At 35.3% G+C, this 21146-nt stretch overlaps 2 protein-coding genes and 1 long non-coding RNA gene across 3 annotated transcripts; 1 reads left to right on the plus strand and 2 right to left on the minus strand.

Moving 5' to 3' along the window:
• Positions 1-207: 207 nt before the first annotated feature.
• Positions 208-3843, minus strand: LOC126594294 (probable envelope ADP,ATP carrier protein, chloroplastic). Its single transcript, XM_050260539.1, has 10 exons — positions 3340-3843; positions 2834-2890; positions 2480-2542; positions 2314-2370; positions 2139-2222; positions 1835-1903; positions 1642-1754; positions 1375-1544; positions 770-848; positions 208-651 (listed from the first exon to the last, which is right to left on the minus strand). Exons 1-10 carry the CDS (start codon positions 3688-3690, stop codon positions 552-554), a joined length of 1143 nt encoding a protein of 380 aa, XP_050116496.1. The 5' UTR covers positions 3691-3843; the 3' UTR covers positions 208-551.
• Positions 3844-7647: 3804 nt separating this feature from the next.
• Positions 7648-12033, minus strand: LOC126594418 (vacuolar cation/proton exchanger 3-like). The gene is made up of 12 exons (XM_050260725.1): positions 11660-12033; positions 10841-10908; positions 10573-10601; positions 10031-10227; positions 9510-9728; positions 9090-9215; positions 8887-9003; positions 8692-8745; positions 8480-8596; positions 8291-8381; positions 8125-8199; positions 7648-8047 (listed from the first exon to the last, which is right to left on the minus strand). Exons 1-11 carry the CDS (start codon positions 11930-11932, stop codon positions 8138-8140), a joined length of 1353 nt encoding a protein of 450 aa, XP_050116682.1. The 5' UTR covers positions 11933-12033; the 3' UTR covers positions 7648-8047; positions 8125-8137.
• A 3849-nt stretch (positions 12034-15882) lies between these two features.
• Positions 15883-17383, plus strand: LOC126593173 (uncharacterized). The gene is made up of 2 exons (XR_007612890.1): positions 15883-16175; positions 17117-17383. It is a non-coding gene; the product is annotated as an uncharacterized LOC126593173 (long non-coding RNA).
• The last annotated feature ends 3763 nt before the right edge of the window (positions 17384-21146 follow it).

A 21146-nucleotide genomic window follows, 5' to 3' on the forward strand; every position in this document is an offset into this window, starting at 1 on the left:
CGCAACATCGACGTCTTCACTCCTCACTTCATCTTAATCCTCCATATGAGGGGTGTAGGAAAATCTCTCTTATCAAATACATACATTTTACTATGGATTTTTACTCCCAATGATGCTTTGCACGGCCACATTTTACAGCAGTTAAAAGAATTGATGTAGCAAGTGCACAGACACGTGTTGCTAATTCACGTGTTATAACATCGCATGTTCGATTCCTACAGAATTGACTCAAGAAAGAATGTTACTACATGGAAATTATAATCAGAACAGCTTCCATTAGCTGGAAGGATAACGTTACAACAAAGAAAGGCCGGGTCGATGAATTACTACAAAATCCAAGGGTTTTCTACCTAGAACTAATAGGCAACCTAGCTAGAACTAATGATTGTTCTACAAAAATATATAGAACCTTCGGGACAAAGCATTGACCGGGCAGCTCAGTCCTCACTAATACAAGTTCCACATAATGCCGGGAAGAAAATTCGGTGTAGTTCTCTGAACCAAATACAATACAGTCGCACAAAATGTTGGACTGTTCACCCAACAGCCTTTTAATGGTGTTTACTGCGATTTTCCTCCACAATTCTCTGAAACTCCTTTTCACTGGTCGCAATGAGACGCTTGACCATGTCGTAAGTTGTGAGCCTAATGCTGCAGTTGAAAGAGAGATTTCATTAGTTAACCAAAATTGCACTTAGGAATGAGATCTTTCGGCTTATATTTTAACATAATGTGATAGGGAATGAATAGACAGGGATGTTCATGGAACCTGCTGTTCGGTAAAGTTTTCAAAGCATTAGGCAAGAAACCCCTATATAAACCTACAAGTCCATCACGCTCCACAATACCTGCATAAGCAACATCAACTCAGATAAATGACTTTGACTATGAACCCAAAGATATAACTCGTCACAATCCAAAGTTGAGTCCAGCTCACACACAAAGATGAAACAATATCATGCACACACGGTCCATGTTCTTCAGTTCAAAGAAACATTTAAATCCTACACTATCACGCAACGAATATTCTCAGAACTAATACTCCAATGCAAAGTATGATCCATGTATACCAAATTCATTATCTTTTGCCCACCATTGTAAGCATAACTCATGAAGAGATATTGAACATATAAGTATTTTTACCCATATTAGTATACTACATTGAACCAAATCAAGAATGTTGGAGAGTTGAATTCCTGGTCCCCAAGAATGTGCCCCATTTAATCATAGTATCATAGACGAACCAAGTAAATATACAATACATAATAGTGAGAAAAACTTAAGACATCTGCAACTGTAACAACATGTCTCATGTTATAATTCTATAAGACTCCACTACATTCAGACTTGTTACTATCTCATGTCTCATGTTACCTGGAATGGCATCCAAAACTGTCTTGTAAGGTGTGCCCTTCATTTGCATCTGCCTTCTGACGGTATCCAAAGGATAACAAGTGAGTGTGGCAAGGGAAGCTGCCACCAAACCCGTTAATAGAGATGCTTCAGCTTTCTTTTGAAAATCCTCCGGTAAAGACTTCTTCACCCTGTCATCCGAAAAACTTTGAGTCTATAACTAACATAGAATACAATAATTTGTATTCTCCTTCAGTGTAATAAAGAAAGAGGTAGGAGTGAACTAACAAGTCAAAAATGCAAAAGTTCACAGCAATATATGGAGCAATTCCAATAAGAGAAGGTCCAAGACCATAGTAGAAGGATGCAACTCCTTCCTCTTTTAGCATGTTTAAGGCAATCTGGAAACAACACTTCAAAATTCATCTTTCATGAACATAAGGGCATCTTATTAAAAATAACACTATCAGGTCAGTCATACCTCAGACATAGTTCGATACCCTGGTTCAACTGCTAAGCGCAACCTCAGGACATCCAATGGGTATGTTACCTACAGATGGAAAATAGTAGATTTGTGAATTGTTCTACACAACAGGTAGAATGAAAATAAGCTAGATAAAAAACAAAAAACCAACAATGTTAACTATCCATAGAGTTAAGTAAAATACAAGGTTTTACATGTTCCATGGAGTACTACACTGACAAACAGGTTTACGATTAACAGGAAAAGGCTCATCAACTAGAAATGTTACAATACCACAAATGACCATAAATGCATTACTCACAAAAGTGGATGTCATGCCCGCACAAGCACCCGCTGCAAGTCTTCCCAGAAGCGATAGCTCACCATCTTTGCCCCTAAAGAGTTTCTTCAAATTCAAATAAAAAAACTTAGGAGCTTTAGTTCTGAATACATGGAATGCTGCACAAAGATTTTCTTGAAGAGGGTTTCAAAATTACCTTATAAGCTTCATAAGCAAAAAGCTGAACAGCACTATAAGGGATAATCCGTATCACCTAAACAATTAAAGAATTTTCAAAATTAAATGCAACTCAAGCAAACCCCCTTCTATATTGCATGGGAAAGTAATTTGTAACCAAATGATAAATTTAACCAGCAGAAAACCTGAGGAAGGTTGCCTTTCCAGTACCCTTTAATCCCTTCTTCCTTCCCTATCATTGTTATGGCCTGTAGGGCATGCACCAAGATTAAACATGAGGAGGTGATCATCCAGGACAAAGTCAAATGCTTCTAAAAGATATATTAAATAATAAAAAATAATAAATTTTGAAAAGCCATAAATTATGCAACTCTGTGAAAAGATCTTAAATCTTCATTAAATATGCAAGCCACAAAACCACAATACGAGAAACTAATGAGCAGGCGATAGAGTGCATGACTGTAAGACAAATGCAAATAATTTATGATGTTAAAAAACCGGGCAGAGCCAGAGGATGGTCCGGACGAACCATAACATACCTCGAGAAAACTGATCGCCTTCTTAGCGCTTTGTTGCCCAACTCGCACCCCATGAGTCTGCAAAGATGTCAACATATTTTAGAGTACTATTACTATACAGTTCCAATTGAACTACTACTTGATTTAGATCGAAAGCATTGCCCTGTAGCAAAAACAACCACCGAGAGTTACTTTTGATATTTCCAAAGTAACGTTGTTCATAAATTTACAAGATGTCTAACCTAATGTTCTCTTTTCTATGCTATTTTCTCAAATCAGCTACTTCCCAAATTCACAAATGCAAATAAAACTTCTGAATTTTGCAATGAATGCCTTCTAAATTCCCCGGAAGCAACAAATTTTGAACATTTTCTTCGTATTTTCACCGAAACCATAACACAAAAGGGAAAGGCAAAAGGCAGCACAATCTCTTCCATACGACGCTGTAAGCATATCGGAGCATAAAATTGTGAGAAATGTGACAAAAATCAAAGGTAGATAGAGAGAGAGAGAGAGTTAACGAGCACCTGCATAAGAATCTTGATGCGGTCAAGCGGAGCCGTGACGCTCTTAGCGGCGGCTCCAGCGACGGCTCCGGCAGCAAATAGCGCAACGTCTTTGGGCACGCATGCGAGAATAGCCAAAGGATGCTTCAACAGCTGAGCCGAGGTCGGCAAAAACTCGTTCCTTTGTTCTCCCCTTTCCGCCACCGAAACGCAGGCGAAATTGCACCGAATTCCACGGCCGCTGCTGAAGCTGAGCTGCGCGGTCTTCCACAGCGGCTCGTGGTGGTCCGCGGCGTCGGTGACGGCGCAGCGGGAGGCGTTGAGGCTCGGGATGCTCCGCCATGATACAATGGCTCTGGAATCTCCGGCCATGGCGTGGGAATTTTGAACAAGGGAGGTGGAAGAGTGAAGGGATAAGGCGAGGGAGGCAGTTGCAGAGAGAGAGGAGACCAGAGTGCACGGGAAGGCGCACTTTGTTCCGACTCTCAAATCTGTAGAGACAGGCGCGTATTATTTGCTAATTTGGTAAGAAATGCGCGTACTCACCAATCGCCATACATATGTTCTGAAAAGAGGCGACCTTTGGGCCCCATGTCGACAGCCACCGTTACCCATACCTTCTGGGTCTGGAAAGATTATGGAGTTTGGACCCCATGTTTCATTTGGTTAATTTTATAAATAATCGGGCTTTATATACAGGAATGACTTATTTTCTTGTCACGTGACGTGTTTTTCACATAATAATGTATTATTCGATTGAAATGTTATGGTCATGATAAATCCATTTCATAAAAGGTGAGACTTATTTTAATGGTACCGGAATAGAGTTATTAATTTATTTATACTTTAATGAGTGATCTCAAGATCGACTCATATGAATAACGATAACGTATAATATATGTGTAAAGTTAATGGTTAGTAATGATTAGCATATTGTGTGGCTTAGGCCCTTTTTTTTTTCCAACAGTTATGTGGGTTTCTACGGTGAAAGGGAAAGGAGGTCGGGAGCCCCGATCTTTGGTGAGGGGGTCGTAAGGTGTTTGATTTATATTGGAGTAGTGTTATTCACACAGTCATTTTTACTTCTCACACACATTTTTTAATTTTCGGTTATCATATCGAATGAATTGAAGAAGATTAATGGTAAAAAATTAATAAGGATTTGTAGTAAGTATAATTATGTGTGTGAATAGCGTTATTCTTTATACTATAGCACTACGCTCATTGGCTTAACCGGTCTTTAGAGTAGAATTTCATTGTGAATTAAGTCAATAGAGACGGTGTACATGACTCGTATACATTCCATGGTTTATCCTATACATTCCATGACTTATCTTATAAATTAGAATATCATCTCGTATAAAAAAATATTCTTAATTATTCAATTTACTATGTAGCATGAGGATTAGTGGCTTTGTATTAATTCTTTATATAACTAACGTCACTATCGGTAACTTGTCTTTTATTGAACTTGTTTAATCTAAAATGGTGCACGACAATATTATAGTAAAAAGGTATCGTGGGCAATATTCGTATCGTGGCGGACAATCAATATAGAAAGTTAGATTGGACAATTAAAATTTGGGAATTTTAACAAAAAGTTTTTGATACTGTTCACTTTAACGAAAAATCATATTTTTATACAAAAAAGTCAATCATGGTACTATTCACTTTACCATTTATTTCGTCATTATCGTTAAAACTCAAAACTTTCAAACCTTTTTTTATTAGTTTTCCTTTAAAATTTTCCAAGTCACAGCATTAGAGGCATGACTCGAACAATTAAGGTTGAGAGCCAGTGGTGGAGCCAAAATTTCTATTGTTTAGTGTTATTCATTTTCACTTGTAAGTAAAAGTTCTTAGCTTCGAATCTTGTGAATAATGAGTTCACAAACCAATTCATTCTCTCACCATTTAGTATAAATATATCGTTGTATTAAATGAATTACAAAATATATGTGATCGGGTGCCTTGAGTCTTAGATGAATGTCACAAGGCTCAAATTGTATATCCTATCCTACGTTACAAATGCTGAATTATTAGATCCATTCAATCCATTGAAAAGAAAACTAAAACTCCATAATGGATACTAGGTATGATAATGTAAATTGTGATCATATTCAAGACTTAATAAGAAGATAGTTGCTGAAACAATTAATGAGAGACGTAATTAAGTGAATTATGTAATATTCTAATTCGCAAGCAAAAGATGAACATATGTAGTGCACTAACTGGTCAAACAAAGACCAACCCACATGAATTAGGAAGTAAAATTAGTATCTCCAATCCAATTGATGAAGCCAAATTCCAATTGGATGGTATACAAAATATCTAGGACCACTCCACCTACGCCACCAAATTTGGTCTTCTTTGAACTGATTACGAGGTCAAGACAACAAAATACAAGGAGCATTGGGTTATTGGGATCGTGAGCATACATTACTCCTAGCGTAGCTCCGCTGCTGTTGGGAGTGTATCATCAGTAGAAGGGATGAGCTGATCGATGCACGCCAAAAGCGGATCAGTTGACCCAACCCACCCATGGTCCAACTAACTTACAATTTTTGTCTCACCAAATAATAGTGAGAGACATTAAAACGAAAGAGTACGAGCGAAAAAAAATATAAATAAAAATTTGAGAAAAGGAGTTTCTTGAAGGTTGCGAGTAAACTTGTGAACCAAAACTTAAGTAAAACCGAGTGATTATGCTTATTTCTCACCTCACAAATGCGTCACATGAGGCGAAAAATATGTATAAATGGTACGCACTCGGTTGCACTCAAGTTTCTACGTTTATTTCCAAACCATGACACATCAAACGAGCAAAATGGGTCTACTCTCGGCTGAAAGCAAGAACCCGTAGCTTGAAATAGAAAAGGAGTTAGGCCGGCCCAATATTTCTGAGGCAAAATGAGCTGACCTGATCTTGGCCCAATGATCATCATCTGTCGTCAAAACCACAAGGGTTAGACTGGCTAGTAGGGCATTTTATAGGATTGGACACCACCATGAGATTTTAAGAGCATCTAAGAGTCTGTTTGTTACTCTATTTGAATCTAACTTTTTAACTCAAAAACAATTTTCAAGCTTTAGGTCTTAAAAACTTGTTTGGTAGGACTATTTTCAAAAACTGAATTCAAGACTAACTAAAAAATATAGCCTATTCTCTAAAAACAAAAAAAAGTAAGTTTTTAGAGTTTTTAAACTTACTCACTCATTTCTTTTCTCTTCCATCTCCCCTCACTCCAAATCTATCTCTCTTTTATTCTCTCTCTCACTCTTCTCTTTCTTTTTTTTTACCTTTTTTGTCTCTCCTTCAATCCGCTCTATTCATTTTCTTGGTTCTTTTTCTCGCTCCTCTTCCTCTCTATCTCCTCCGATCATCTCACTTTTTTCTCTTTCCTCCAATTATCTATTACTTTCTTTCCTCCTCTATCCTCTTTCTCTCTCATACCCCTTCTTTTTGGATCTCTTTGTCCAGTTTAAGTTGTAAGATTTAGAATATTTAAATCACAAACCAAACAAGTTTTTGAGTCTTAAAGAAAATAGTTTTCAAGAAAAATTCTTAAGAAATGTTTTGAGAAATTATAAAAAAATTTAAATAGGATACCAAACAAACCCTAAATTTTTGTCATACTAACAAGTCATCAGTGTCAAAAAATTATTTTAGTTATTGTGTTTAATTTTTCATCTCCAACAACACTATTTTAACAAACTTTGATATTTATCAAACTCAAGCCACCCATTTTTTAAAGGGTAATGCTAGGGAGGTCAAATTTTTAAACCAAATAATGTGGATGTTAATGATTGAATTATTATTTAAGTGTCGATTAACATGCTTATTTCCTATTGGTGACACATAATTTGGTTTGCAAATTTGATTTCTCTAGCAACGGTCCACCATTGAGTTTTATTTATTTTTTTAATATTTTGATGAATAATTTCTCTGTAAATTAAAGAGTGACGGTTTAGTTTGTTATAATAGAGACTCTTTATAGAGCCTCTTACGGATGTGGGTTTTTTCATTTATTTAAATTGGCTCTTTAAAATAAAATTTTGGTTGTTTTACCGCATCTCTTGGAGAAACTCTAATAAGCCATCTTCTAACTTTTTTGGAAATCTTTGTATGAACTCCCATTATAGTATGCTAAAAGCCAGTCATCTTGGCCTCTCATTTCAATCACTTTCAAAATCTAAAGCATGCGTTGTTTTGGTCCATTTTGGCAACATATATACAAGTCGGGTTGTATCTTAGATGTTGTTATGTACTAAAAAGAAATTAAAGTGCTCAAAACAAGTCTGGTCTCAGAGTAAAAGAGAACTTACAAATTGCAAAACCCACCCCAATTTTGAATTCATTAGTTCTTTTATTGGATTACAAAGCAAAGTACTGAACCTCTATGACATATGCCACAACTCTATTCAGAACAAGAAATGAAAGACCAGATGATAAAAACAATCTGATCATATCGACTTGGAGCTATACATATGACATACATATTATAGCTTGTAGCCGGTCATCGATCATCAAGCTTCACCAGTACTACCAATTCATACTGTTACCATATTTGGATCCCCAAGCAAAACGAAAACTGTTTGCTTTCAGACAGGCTCTATAACACAATTCCAAAATTGAAGAAATTTAACAAAGCTGCATCCAGCCAAACTTGCTGATCAAGGCTCAATCTTTTGCTGCAATCGGGAAATAATGACCCCAAAACGCTAAAACCTGGTTTAAAGCGAATGAATTCATGTATTAGTTAACTTTATAACTTGCTAGTTGGAATTTAAATATTTGAATTTTACCGTAATGAACTTATTAAGCTCCAAGAACTGCTCCAGTGGACGTTTGAAGCCCCAGGTTCACGATGTTCGATTGATCTAAAAGGAAAAAAAAAAAAAAACTTATGTTTTAGATACGAAAAATTTTAATTGTTACATTAACAAGCAAATTAGGTTGTTAAGTACTTACGAAGAGGAGATTTGTTTACGAAAAAGCAGGCTGAAATGATAATGTAGCACAGCAGAAGAACCAATCCCTTCAGGTAGTGGGAAGTGCCATCCTATAAAATCAAGGAGAAAGTGAGATAAAAGGTTGCTTGCTAATAAAGGAAAGCTGATTAGGTTAAATTTTAGCAATCTTAGATTCTCAATTAATTACCTGTAATGTGAAGGCCACAGCAAGTATTGATAAAGCCAAAGTGCCAGTCTCAATGACACTGAAATTGAGATCCATGTTTATTCCCATAATCCAAGCAACGATCACGCACAACGGAACCTGAAAGTTCATTTCAATGGCATTAGAAATTATAAACTTCAATCAAATTTGAAATAAAAAACTAGCATTACATATTTTAGTGTATATATACGTACAACGAACATGGCTATTTGAGTTGCAGACCCCAAAGCAACTCCGAGAGTTATATCCTGCGTTTACCCGAAAAAATGTACTTGAGAACTTAGATTTTCAAGTCAATAGTGGCAACAAAAACGTGCTGGAAAGATTAATCATATGTTTAGAAATGCAATAGGAAACTTAATAATTGTGATTCTTTGAAGATCACTCACCAGCTTGTTCTTGAAAGCAAATATGATTGCTCCTGCATGTTCAGCTGCGTTGCCAACAATTGGTAGCAAAATTATGCTGATGAAGCTGACGGACAAGCCCCAAGAATCTGCTGCTTCCTGTTCAAAAAAGTTGTGATTAATTTTATATTAACATAGTAAACAACATAAGGTTACTAATTCAATCAAGGTGGTCTGACTTTTACCTCAATAGTTCCCACAACATACTCAGACAACAAGGCAATGACTGCAGTCATTGCAACCAGCCACACAATTCCACTCCATAACCCTATCGCAGGTGTTTCTTCCGAAACAACATCATCGTCCGATTCCTGGTCATTAGTAACACCATAAGCAAAATGGCTAAGTTAGTAATTAGCACAAATCAATGCTGCCAAAATTGTCCCAAAAAATTTCGGTTTCAATAGTCTTGCATAACAGTGTTCTCTCGCCATACTTATGCTGCAAGACTGAATCTGAACCACACATTGGGAAAAGATTCTGAGATATTTGGTGGTTCAAATTGGCAAAAGAACATTTTCCCACAATTTCTTTAGTCGAACACTAGATTATGAGATCATGAAAGGTGCAATACAACTTGTTAACTTAATTAATTAATTATTTACCTCCTGAGCTTCAAATAATTCACGGTGTGTCCACAGTTGGAAGACTATGTATGCAGCGTAAGCTGAGAGCATCACAATGCTGCTGGCTCTGGACAAATGGAGTGTGGGGTCCACTCCAATAACAGTAGAGCTCCCTGCAGCAGCAAACGTGAACAGCATTGGCAGCAAGTGGCACAGCAGAGCCAGGAGCAGCATGAGGGAGTTCACATCAGCTTGCCTCTGTATGAACAACCAAACAAAATATTTAGATAAGCATGAAATGAAACCAAACACTATCCAGGATAAGTTAAAAATTGACAGAGGTATCTATTTGTCCAAGAAAAGTATTTATATTATAGGGCCGTTTGGTGGCTGGGACTCGATCGATAGGATTGGAGATAGGTCGAAGTTAATTCTATAAAGTGTGGACAGTAATCCAATTTAATACGTGAACTTCCAACATTTATAAATTTCGCTAAACAACGGCCATGACATTGATACAATTTAATTGAAATAATTTAATTCAAGTCGAGCCAGCTTACCCTGTCATATTTTTGTTCTTTCTTGATGTTGGCAATGCCACCACAAAAGAGAGAAGTGCCGAGGACTAAGAGAAGGTTTGAGAGAATGGAACCCAGTAGAGAGTACTTCACCACTGCAACTTTGTGTTGGGCTAGGGCAAATATTGCAATTATGAGCTCTGTAGCATTGCCACATGTCGCATTTAGAAGCCCTCCCACTGCAAACCCAAAAATAAATAAATTAGAATAAATAAATCAATCATTTTCGTCATATGAAAATTTCATACACCTTTTTTTTAGGACTATGATAAATTGATATATAGTTCCTTTTATCTCCTCCTTGTTTTTTTAGTACAACAATATATAAGGAGGAGTTTGGCTAAGCCACATAATAGACAACCTAATTTAATATCAAATTCACTATCCACGAGATTCAAACCTAAGACCTCTCACTTACAAGTGAACATGAATACCAATAGACCATAGTGAGTGGCTTATCTTGCCCTTTTGTACTTAATAATTAACAATATGGTAGGGCAACTAAAAATAATGAAGTGAATTACCTGTTGGACCGGTGTAATAAGCAATTTGTCTGCATTTTTGGGAAACAAAAACAAAATGTTAGTGGTTAATGTCAATGACAAATAAAAATTACACTACTACTAACATAAAATAGTATGAATGAAAAATAGTAGCAAAGTTAGCACTCTTCATTTAGTTTCTCCCATTCAAAATCATTACAGAATTTTAATATACTTATGTGTGAGTGCGACAATATAAGTTGGGAGTGTCAAAATCGCTACTAATTAAGCAGAAGATCAGTATACTTACTCTGTCAAGAAGCTGACTCGTTCCGCTAGAGGCATGAGTCCAATTAAGCTCAATGCAAACACCCAAGGCTGTATCATATAAATTAAGTGGTTAGATAGAAGAAGTCATAACGGTTACAATCACATAAAAGAATTCATAACGGTTAATGTCATAGAAAAGAAATCAGAAGATCAGTTACAATCACAAACAAGTCAGAACGGTTACGGTCATAGAAAAGAAATCAAAAGAGTTACAACCACATAAAGAAGTCAGAACAGTTACGGTCTAAAACTTTTTTTTTTTATGATCATAGTATGTAAATGATATGAACTCATAATTAGATTCATGCACCAAGTTTAAACTCATTGAATTTATTTACCAAATGATATATACGATATATGATGTATCATATCATTTTATTTTATATTTATACTGGATTAATCAATATATGCGTAATTATTTGGTTCATTCTTGTAAGGAATCATTTCCTAAACTTAAAATCAAAGTTTATCTACACTAATGGGTGGGGAAAGTGGGTTAAGTCTGACAATGGGCTATTACTAATGTCACTTTTGGTGAGTATCGAATTTAAGACCTCTTACTTTTAAATGAAGAGAAATAATATTAGACCGTAGTACTAAGTGGCAAGTTAGACGCATTTTAAAATTGTATGTAACTCTCCAAGGAGGAATGAATCCTTCTAGAGAACGAGCCAGATGCTTCCTATTTGTATGCATGGGAAATTAATTTTAATCAAGTTTAAAAAATGACGTTTTGAAATTAATTAAATAAAAATGTTTTGTTTCACTGTTATATTGAGACCCCTAAAGTGGAACTCACTCTTGCAAAGCCAAAACACTGAGCAGCAATGGCAAGAGGGATGGCTGGGAACAAAACAGAGAGTTTAGTCCCCAATAAAACCTCTTGCAAATTCCCCAGAAACTGTCTGAGAAGGGCACACGGAACTTTGGAGACAAGTGTGCGGTCGGATTTCTTCCGAAGTGAAGAGGATGACATGTTGTGCGCAGTCCGGCTGGTGCGGGCGGTCTCCTTGGTTAAACCCTTGAGGGTGCCATTTTCTAACAGCCATGGCTGGTCTTGGTTTGAAGCCATGATCGATGGTGATGCACACAAAAATGTAGAAGAAAAACAAGGCAAGGAATGTATACGTAGCAGGCTGGCTGGCTAGGTAGCTGAGGTTAATACAGTTAAATAGAGTTGCGATGTTTCTTTTGTGAGGTTAATATCTGCCAAGTATAATTGTAGGCTTCCAGGAAGTTTCGTTTTTTGTTTGAGTGCAAAAAACAGAAAAATGTCGTACCCAGTGCACAAGGCTCCTGCTTTACGCAGGGTTTGGGAGAGGTGAATGTCGGCTAGCCTTACCCCCATTTATGGAGAGGCTGCTCCCAAGTCTCGAAATCGAATTGAACACCGAATCGAACCAAATTTTATTGGTTCGGTTTTGGTTTTGGAGTTTCAGAAACTAAACCAAACTGAACCGCAATCCCTTTACACTTTATGAATGCATGCCCATGATGATTCTTTTGTAAAACTTTGTTGCCAAGTTTGAAACTAAGCCTAGGGCTTTTTCAAAGAGCATACTTGGTTTAGTTAGGGGAGGATATTTTATTGGTTATAGATGAAAGTTTTGGAATGCTTTAGAACTTGGATGAGCTTCTCTATTTGTTTGCTTTTTGAATGGATACGGTTATCATTTTTCTTTGCAATTGAGATCGTTGATAGAATATGATTGGTTTATATGATCTTGTATATGTACAATTACCTGCCTATTTCCCCACTTTCCCCATTTTCTTATTATTAGTCTAGCAATACAAGCCTCTTTTCTAAATTTCATATATCAAAATCAAGTTTTATAAAATAAAATAAAAACTGAAATTGTACTAGAACTGAACCAAACAAAACCAAACCGAAAGAAAATAAAACCGAACCCACCCCCTCAAGTGGTGGTAATGCTCACCACCTTATTTATCATCAATAAATGAGTTTGAATTTTGAGATTTTTGTCTATCTACTACATGAATCTCGAGATTCAAACTCATCTAACGGTGGTAAATATGATGGTAAGCATACAATAGAACATAGTTTATGATGATGAGCAAAAATCCTCTCTTTTTGTTTTTTGTAGCTTGCAGACTTTTTATGCCACTTATTTTCTAAAATAAGAGATCAAAACTAATACGTATATTTGTCATGCATGCTACACTTCTTAATTTATTTTTTGCGAACTAACACGATAGTGTTGCTTCATTAGAGTAGGTTACCGAAGCTAGATTCTCATAGCATGGCGCTTCGAGTTAGCAAAGCATTGTAGTAGCGCCGAAGCCCTATGTTCTATAATACTGAGCCAAGGACGCTCCGCCTTATCTATAGAATCAGTCAACTGAGTTCTGAACGAATTAGCTCCTTGGTAATGGCTTAATCTATAGATAGAAAGGCCTATGATGGGAAACTACCACGTTAGTATTTTTCATAAAGTGCGCATTTGAGTTAACTTGACACAACTTGATATATATGATTTATTGATTTTAACCAAATTGACACGATTACTATTTATATGTTGAGTTTTAAGCAAGCTAACACAGCAGAATTAGGGAATCTGGACTAAAGCAAACTGTCCAGATTATACATTTTTATCCGTATCAAAACTTAGATTTAGAAAGATACTCGCAAATAGACAGTTTAATAACTTTACGGTTATTAATTACAAACATAATAAGCTAGGGCCATAGACATACAATAAATAATTCATAACATATGTTGTTTCGTACAGAGGATTGTATTAGAATGAGTAACACTCTAAATTCAAGCACTACAAAAGGTGTAAGTAACGGAATTTCACGTGATGCTCAAAAGTAAAAATGAAATATTTTTCCATATTTTTCCTTTTGAGGAGATTATAATTTTATGGTGAATCAGAATGTATAAGCTATTTTCTTGATTAATATTCATCTCCTATCTTCGAGATGGAGACAATTTTTTTTTCTTCAACGTACCTTAAAAGTTTTGAGTAAACTTTAAATGTTGACCAACTTTGTCTTACCAACTGAAAAATTCGTCTGAGTAAAGTCCCTCTACCAGACGAGATGCGCTCCGTTTGTCATAATTTCGTCGAGCAAGACCAAATTTCTAAAGTGCTTGCAAATTGTGTTATCTGTTCAAATCGAATTCCCGTGTCACCAATTAGTTCTATTTTAAAACCTCAATTTTCTTATCTGAAGTAGTACATCCACAGCAATCACCAAGATAAAAAACTGCGTCTGACTTTTGACTGCCGATTATGTACTTGATGTGCGGTTCTGGAAAGTACAGGTAAAAGCCAGTAGAGACAGAAAACCATTGACGTTTTGTTTTTTAGTAATTAATCACATAATTTCACGTTGATTTTGAACCACGTCACGTTGATTTTGAACCACGTATATCCAATATAATTATGAGAAAAAAAACAAAAAAGTCCAACGTTTAGCACAGTGAGAATTGTACGCTGTATATTCTCTATACAGAGACCAAAGAGAAATAATAATGACGATGATGATGTCATAATCATATACAGTGGCCGATTTAAGATTTTAATTCTGGGAGGTTTTAGTGTTACAGAGCGGGAAGAACACAAAAAAGTCATTTTATTCACTGAGGTATTCTTTAAACAAATGTCGAACTTGCTATCAGCCATTCTATAGCATACATGTCAACAAATATCAAATACTAAAGTAATTTGACGAGTGATATTGAGTGGTGTCTACGTAATGTATCAAGATATACTTAACATATATTACATCAAATATTTAATAAGTATAAAAAGATCACACCAACATTCGGAACGTCCTCTAAAAACCTTTATATGTATATTTCTCGAATTTCAAGTTGTCCTTGGACTACCTTGGTTCCAGTGTAATCCGCCCCCTGACCATATATGTGCAAATACAACTGCGTATTAATTATTTTTCATTTTTATATTATCTGGGCCAAATGCATGCCGCATAGATCAGATAATAACTGAGAACTCTCAGAAGTAGTTGTACAGAAACGTACGTATACTGCATACGAACCTTCCTGGAAACTCCTCGATGGATCGATGACGGTTATGCTTAGCTTTCCATACTCGAACATAATCTTGAGTAAGAGCTATCCCTTCATGAAGTTCTTGCTTGCTAGATTGGGATGACTGACAGGCTCACATGGAGTTGCACATGAGCATACGATCGTTTTTTGTTTTTTTGTTCTATTTTGTTTTTGTTTGTTTTTTACCGTCGTCATATATTACCAATTAATTTTACGTTGGATTGCTCACATTTTAATGTGTATAGAAGCGTGCATGGTTTTTATTTGTCAAGTCACATATATATAGTGCCGGTCTGAGCTTTTTGAGGCCCTGAGTGACACCGAAAAGAAAAACCGACAAACTTGAACCTGATTTTGCAATCAAACTTAAAAAATAAAAAACCACAACTGAAAAATGCCACATTTAATAACTTGCACCCTTTACGTTGAGAGAGGGAATTGAGCTACACCGAAAAGAAAAACCCTAATTTATATATAGACAAACTTGAACCTGATTTTGCAATCAAACTTCAAAAAAAAAAAAAAAACCCACTACTGAAAAATGCCACATTTAAACTTGCACCCTTTACGTTGAGAGAGGGAATTGAAGATGGGTGGGCATGGAAACAAAAACCGCACAAAAGCACTCCGGCTTATAAGATAATTTGATAACTAAGATGAATGTTTATTATTTATTCAAAACAAAACAAAACCTTATACATACATGAACTAACATAATTTTTTTATGCCCCTCGTTTTTGGGGGCCCTGAGCGGTCACCTTGGTTGCCCTACTCCAGACCCAGTCTTACATAGTTACATTACGATTACACACGTGAAGGGTTCAATTGAAATGTCTATATCAGAAGAAACTGATTAGGGGGAAAGAAAGATTTTCATATCAACTATCAAGCTACTATCTTGCTTACACGTACTTGGGTACGTTTATAATGCGACATATGAGTGGTACCCAACTAGTTAATTAGAAGCAAAAGTGACAAAATTAGGGAAGGTAGAAAGAAATTTCGTGAGATATATATACACTATTAAAGGAAAAATTTTTTAAGTACGCCTATATATATTTGCGGCTCGAGTAGATTCTCAATTCTGCACAATATTTACAGATGAACTTCGGCGGTCCAAAGTTTGAAACTGCGCTATCAAGGGTTGGATTGTTGAAGGGTTTCTTGCTTGCTCCATGTAATTTGCTTATTTTACTGCATGCTATCATGTGTCCATAAACGTACTTATGTACGTATGCTCATGACCCTACTCTGAATCTCAAGCTCTGAATTTCCGGTACCAGTTGATTTCACAACTCTTAATTATAATATTTTCTTTGGAGGTTACTCAATTCATGGAGATTATTAAGCAACCAAATTTACATGTAATCAGTATTTTCTTATTCATAAGCTCACCTCTACTCTTTCTGATAGTCATTTTATTTTTAGTTTTTAGCTTTAATTTTTGTGGTGAGATTAAGGAAAGTATAAGGGTGAAAGGAGTGGTAAAGGAGAGGTGGGAGGGAGAGGAAGAAACAAAGAAGAATAAACTAAAACATGATCTTGAAAGTATAACGATTACAATAGTTTTTTGTTTTTAATTTTTTATTTTCTGTGCATTTTGTCTACTTCGATCATCTTTTCTCCACTCTTTATTTATAGTCTTGTGCTTCCATGATCAAGTAATTTGGTAAAAATTTTGAGGCCAAATTAATATATAATGTAATAAGTGTGGAAAAATCTAGTTTGGTCTTTTCCGTTAAGAATAAGGATGAATACGGATTCATTCAGTTCGATTTTTTTTTTTAAAATCGAAAATCAAAGCAAGATTACTAGTTGGTTTGGTTATGTTTTTGCAATCTGTAAAGTAGAAACCGAATTCGGTTTCGTTTTTCTTCAAGCTTTTTTTCTTTTTCTTTATAACCTAGAATTGGAGAGAAAATGAAAAAAAAAAAATCTAGAGAATAAAGCTTTCAAAATATTTGGGCCTCTCATCACATATTGGAGCTCTTATCACATATTATCTATCATCGATCACTCCACACAGTCCAAAAACATGTCTTGCTGTCATTATGTCTTTTGCCAGAATATCCAAGAGTATATTTGCCCTCCGCACGATCCATGTCTGTGGAGCCCTAGACAGAGCTTTCCACGAAGCTTCCTCCATCTTTGTGGGCACGTCCGTACACATCTTTATCACGTCGTTCTCTATATAATTGCATGATTTGTTTTGTACAGGAGCTCAGCTGGGACATGCATAAGATTTATACCACACCTTCGGATTAATAACGACAGAAATGTTGTTTTGAGATGTAATGTCATGTACATGGGGTATAGGAACTGCAATTTCCACGAACTTTCCTCTCTATCTCTATCAGGGGCAGAGGAGGCTTTTGGAGTAGCGAAATGTGCAATCGCATAATGTTATATACACTTTTGTTTATTCACTGAACAAAAGATACGTTGTTTCTAAACTCGAATCGAACGCATAAAATTACACTCTAACATGTTTCAGAAATTTCATTTCATTAAGTGAGTTCAAATGGGAAAGAGATAAATAAATAAAAAAACACAAATCTAACAAATAAGAATAGAAACGAAAAAAATATGAAAAATTAGAGTTAGAAGAAGTGAAAGACAAATTTACGTTTCTGGGTGTCACCCAAATGAAGGAATAGACATACTATTCCAAGAAAAGCGTGCCACCTCTGTACGAAGCTTTGCTGGCTCTCTGTGTTTTCCTCACCTGCAATTAGACCTGAGAGAGAGAGAGAGAGAGAGAAGAGTCATCATCGTCATGGAAAATATTGTCAAATTCCCCCCAAACAACAGTTAAATATCAGAACCAGTCCAATAGTTTGAGTATTCTTCTTTTCTACTTGTGCTTAAGAAAATATTGTCAAATTCCCGCCCTATAGATTTCAGAACTCTAGCTGTTACCCAGTAAAGTTTATCATCATGTTTCCAGACCAAATAGGTTCCTTCAAAGTTTGAATCCTTCTCCTTCTTCTTTTATTGTTCCTTGTCATAGGGTTAAATTATTACGATATATTTAGGAAGTTGTTATTGACTCTCCAAAATTCTCATTCTACACTCCAAACTTTCTATGTTTAGAAAGAAAAATACATTTGTGAGGAGTGTAGAATGACATTTTTGGAGTGTCAATAACACTTCCCTATATTTATATAAGAAGTAAAAGAATAAGTTGAAGTCATCTACAAAATTTGAATTTGATAAACAATGGTAAACAAATCTAATTGGATAAAAAGATACTAGTTATCAATTTTCTCATGTTCATGTTTTTCTGACAATAATTTGTACACATTTTGGGTGTTTGTACAAAAAGCGTTTTTTATTTTTTTATTTTCCATGTACAACGAAAAACAAAAAGAAGTTCACATTCAAATCCGAAAATTATGAAAGTCAACCTAATACCTCTCCTTATAGGCGGCGAGAATATCACAAAAGGGGATGTATTCAATTGACAACTTGATGAATTCTAATGGAATTATAACTCCCATGGTGTCTATGAATTTTAATAGATTCATATAGACTCCACATGAATATTAATGAATACTTGTGTTATAAAAATGCTCTAGGAGGCAGCCTAGGTGCTAGACGATGGACGTCCGATGCGATTTGGGGCAAGTTGTTTACAAAAATCGGTGGGAGTTAGGCAGCCGCCTAGGCATCTCTAAACTACTAGGCGGTGCTAGGCGGATTGAATCTTGTCTTCTTCCATCGCTCGTTCTGCAACTCTCACCATCTTGAATTCCCGTCTTCTTCCATCGGTATGAAGCTAGTGATGATTTTGAGGATCAATCACTAAAATGGGGTTGTTAAAACAAGGTTCCACCCTCAAGAATATAATTGGAAAATCTTACCTTAATTTTCAAAACCTCACGGTGCGGCAAATGTGAAAATAAATAGACTGAATGATGATTTATGTACGAATTTGCAAAACTGAATAAAAACCGGGGGTCACCCATGTTTTTTGTGAAAATTTCAAATGTTTTATTTTCACGAAATATTTTCCATGAGCATTAAGGAAAACTTTATAAGGAATTACGAAGCGGTGTTACGGTTTACTGAAAAATAAATTTATATTTAGTGTAGTATTTAACCCGAAAACTAAATAAATAGGTGAAAAATATTGTTGAGAGGCCCAAGTCATTGTTAAAATGGGGTTCCACTATCAAGCATATCAACATAATGTCTTGCCTTAATTTTCAAAACTTCATAATAAGGCGAAGGCGAAAATAAATAGATTGAGAATGTGAAAATAAATAGATTGAACGATGATTTATATACGAATTTAACTAAAAATCCACCTTTTTTTGGTCAACAATGTAAATTTTTTTTTTTTGGGAAATGTTTTTTGTGAACATTACGGAAAACTTTATAAGGCATATAGAAACGGATTTACGATTTATTGATTAATAAATTTCTATTTAGTAGAATATTTAAGCCGAAAACTAAAAAAAATAAGTGAAAAATATAGTTGTGAGGCTCCAAACATTGTCAAATGGGGTTCTACCCTCAAGAATCCCAACGGAAAGTCTTACCTTAATTTTCAAAACTTCATGGTAAGGCGGATGTGTAAATAAATAGATTGAACGATTATTTAATTACGACTGGGCGATGATCGGTAGCTTGGTACTGCTCATTTCCTATTCCAATTTATTTATTTATTTTCTTCTTTTTTTTTTGTTTTTTTCCATTGAGTGTTTCTTCATACATTACTTTATTTGAGTAACCACTATTAAATTCAAATAGCTTGAAATATAGGTTTTAAATTGTTGATTTCAAGTGTTTAAATATGAATTGTAATAGATTTTTCATGGAAAAATATTTTGGAGCCCAAAATAATCAAGAAAATTATGAAGGTGACACGTGGACTTTAGGGTGATAAGGACAAAATTACCCTGTAGGCACACCGGGATTCCCACACGCATACAACGGACGATAACGGCTCAATCGAGGAAGAGTCAAAGGTTATCAAATAATATCTTGCAATTATATCAAAATGCCATCATAAGTGGCTGGTCCCTATTTCTCCAAATAGGGCCGGCCACATCCCTATATATAGCCCCACATTTCTCCAAAAACCTAAGTCATTCTCTCCCCAAAAATTCCTAAACACTTTCTCTCTCAAATTCTAACTTTGGCATCGAAGATTCTTCGGCCAAAGCCCCCCCCAAATTCATTGTGGGCGCGTGAGGCTTTTGGCCTTAATCTTAGGTATTATTATTTTGCAGATGCATTTTTGTCAAAGGAAAAGACGGCGGAAATTTGCATCCACAAATATATTTTGAAGAACATGAGTATGATAGTTTGTTGTTATGTTAAGAGAAATAAGAGAAACATTAGCAAAAATAAATAAAAGACTAAAAAAATTTAAAAAGGGGAGACCGGTATGAAACTAGCTATTTAAGATTTATTAAGCAACAAGTGTATATTTAGTTGAATATTTAAGCCAAAAAATAAAAAAAATAAGTGAAAAATATAGAGACGTTAAAGTAGTGTATATTTTTTATTTTTTTTTAAATTAGAGATGTTAAAATCATTTTTATGTGGGGCTTAAACAAAAAAATAGCAAGATTTTATTTTGTTCAATAGTCTTTCACCCTCTTTTGGTTGACAAAGAGGGTTCTATTAATATGTAGTTTAGATTTAGATAAAAGAAAAATTAACAAAAAAAAGGTTCAAATATCATTAACTTTATGTTTTAAATCGTTAATTACAAGTGTTTAAATACGAATTATAACAGATTTTGCACGAAAAAAATATATTTTAAATAACATGAATATGATAGTTTGTGGTAGTGGTAAGAGAAATAAAAGAAAATTGTAAAAAAAAATAAATCGACTTTTTAGCCAAAATGGTTCCTGAGATTTGCATAACACATCACTTTGGTCATTGAGATTGAAAATCAATAGAAATGGTCCCTGAGATTGTCCACCATCCATTATTTTGGTCATTCAATTAAAAACTCCGTTAAGTGTTCCGGAGCTCTTGGCCGGAAGTTTGGGCAATTTTCAAAGTTTCGTAACTCAATCGTTTCTTAACCAAATTCGACCCATAATATATCAAAATGAAAATATGAAAGTGTAGAACAAGATTATATCATTTGGAAGCCCAATGGTTGCCGGAGATGTCCTGAAAATAGCCTGAGCGTGACTCCTCCGCGGGAAAACTGGAAAACTCGCAAAAAATTGGGTAAATTTTGAACGTTCATAATTTCTTCAATACTCAACGAAATAGAATG

The sequence above is a fragment of the Malus sylvestris genome, chromosome 12 (assembly GCF_916048215.2).
Source record: "Malus sylvestris chromosome 12, drMalSylv7.2, whole genome shotgun sequence".
NCBI lineage: Eukaryota > Viridiplantae > Streptophyta > Magnoliopsida > Rosales > Rosaceae > Malus > Malus sylvestris.

Coding starts and splice junctions, on each gene's coding strand:
- LOC126594294 (XM_050260539.1), bottom strand. CDS start 3,690: ATGGCCGGAGATTCCAGAGCCATTGTATCATGGCGGAGCATCCCGAGC. Junction 2,223..2,313: donor TTGCTTATGAAGCTTATAAG/GTAATTTTGAAA, acceptor TTGAATTTGAAG/AAACTCTTTAGGGGCAAAGA. Junction 652..769: donor AAAACTTTACCGAACAGCAG/GTTCCATGAACA, acceptor TTTCAACTGCAG/CATTAGGCTCACAACTTACG.
- LOC126594418 (XM_050260725.1), bottom strand. CDS start 11,932: ATGGCTTCAAACCAAGACCAGCCATGGCTGTTAGAAAATGGCACCCTC. Junction 9,216..9,509: donor AATTATTTGAAGCTCAGGAG/GTAAATAATTAA, acceptor ACTAATGACCAG/GAATCGGACGATGATGTTGT. Junction 8,746..8,886: donor TTGCTTTCAAGAACAAGCTG/GTGAGTGATCTT, acceptor GGGTAAACGCAG/GATATAACTCTCGGAGTTGC.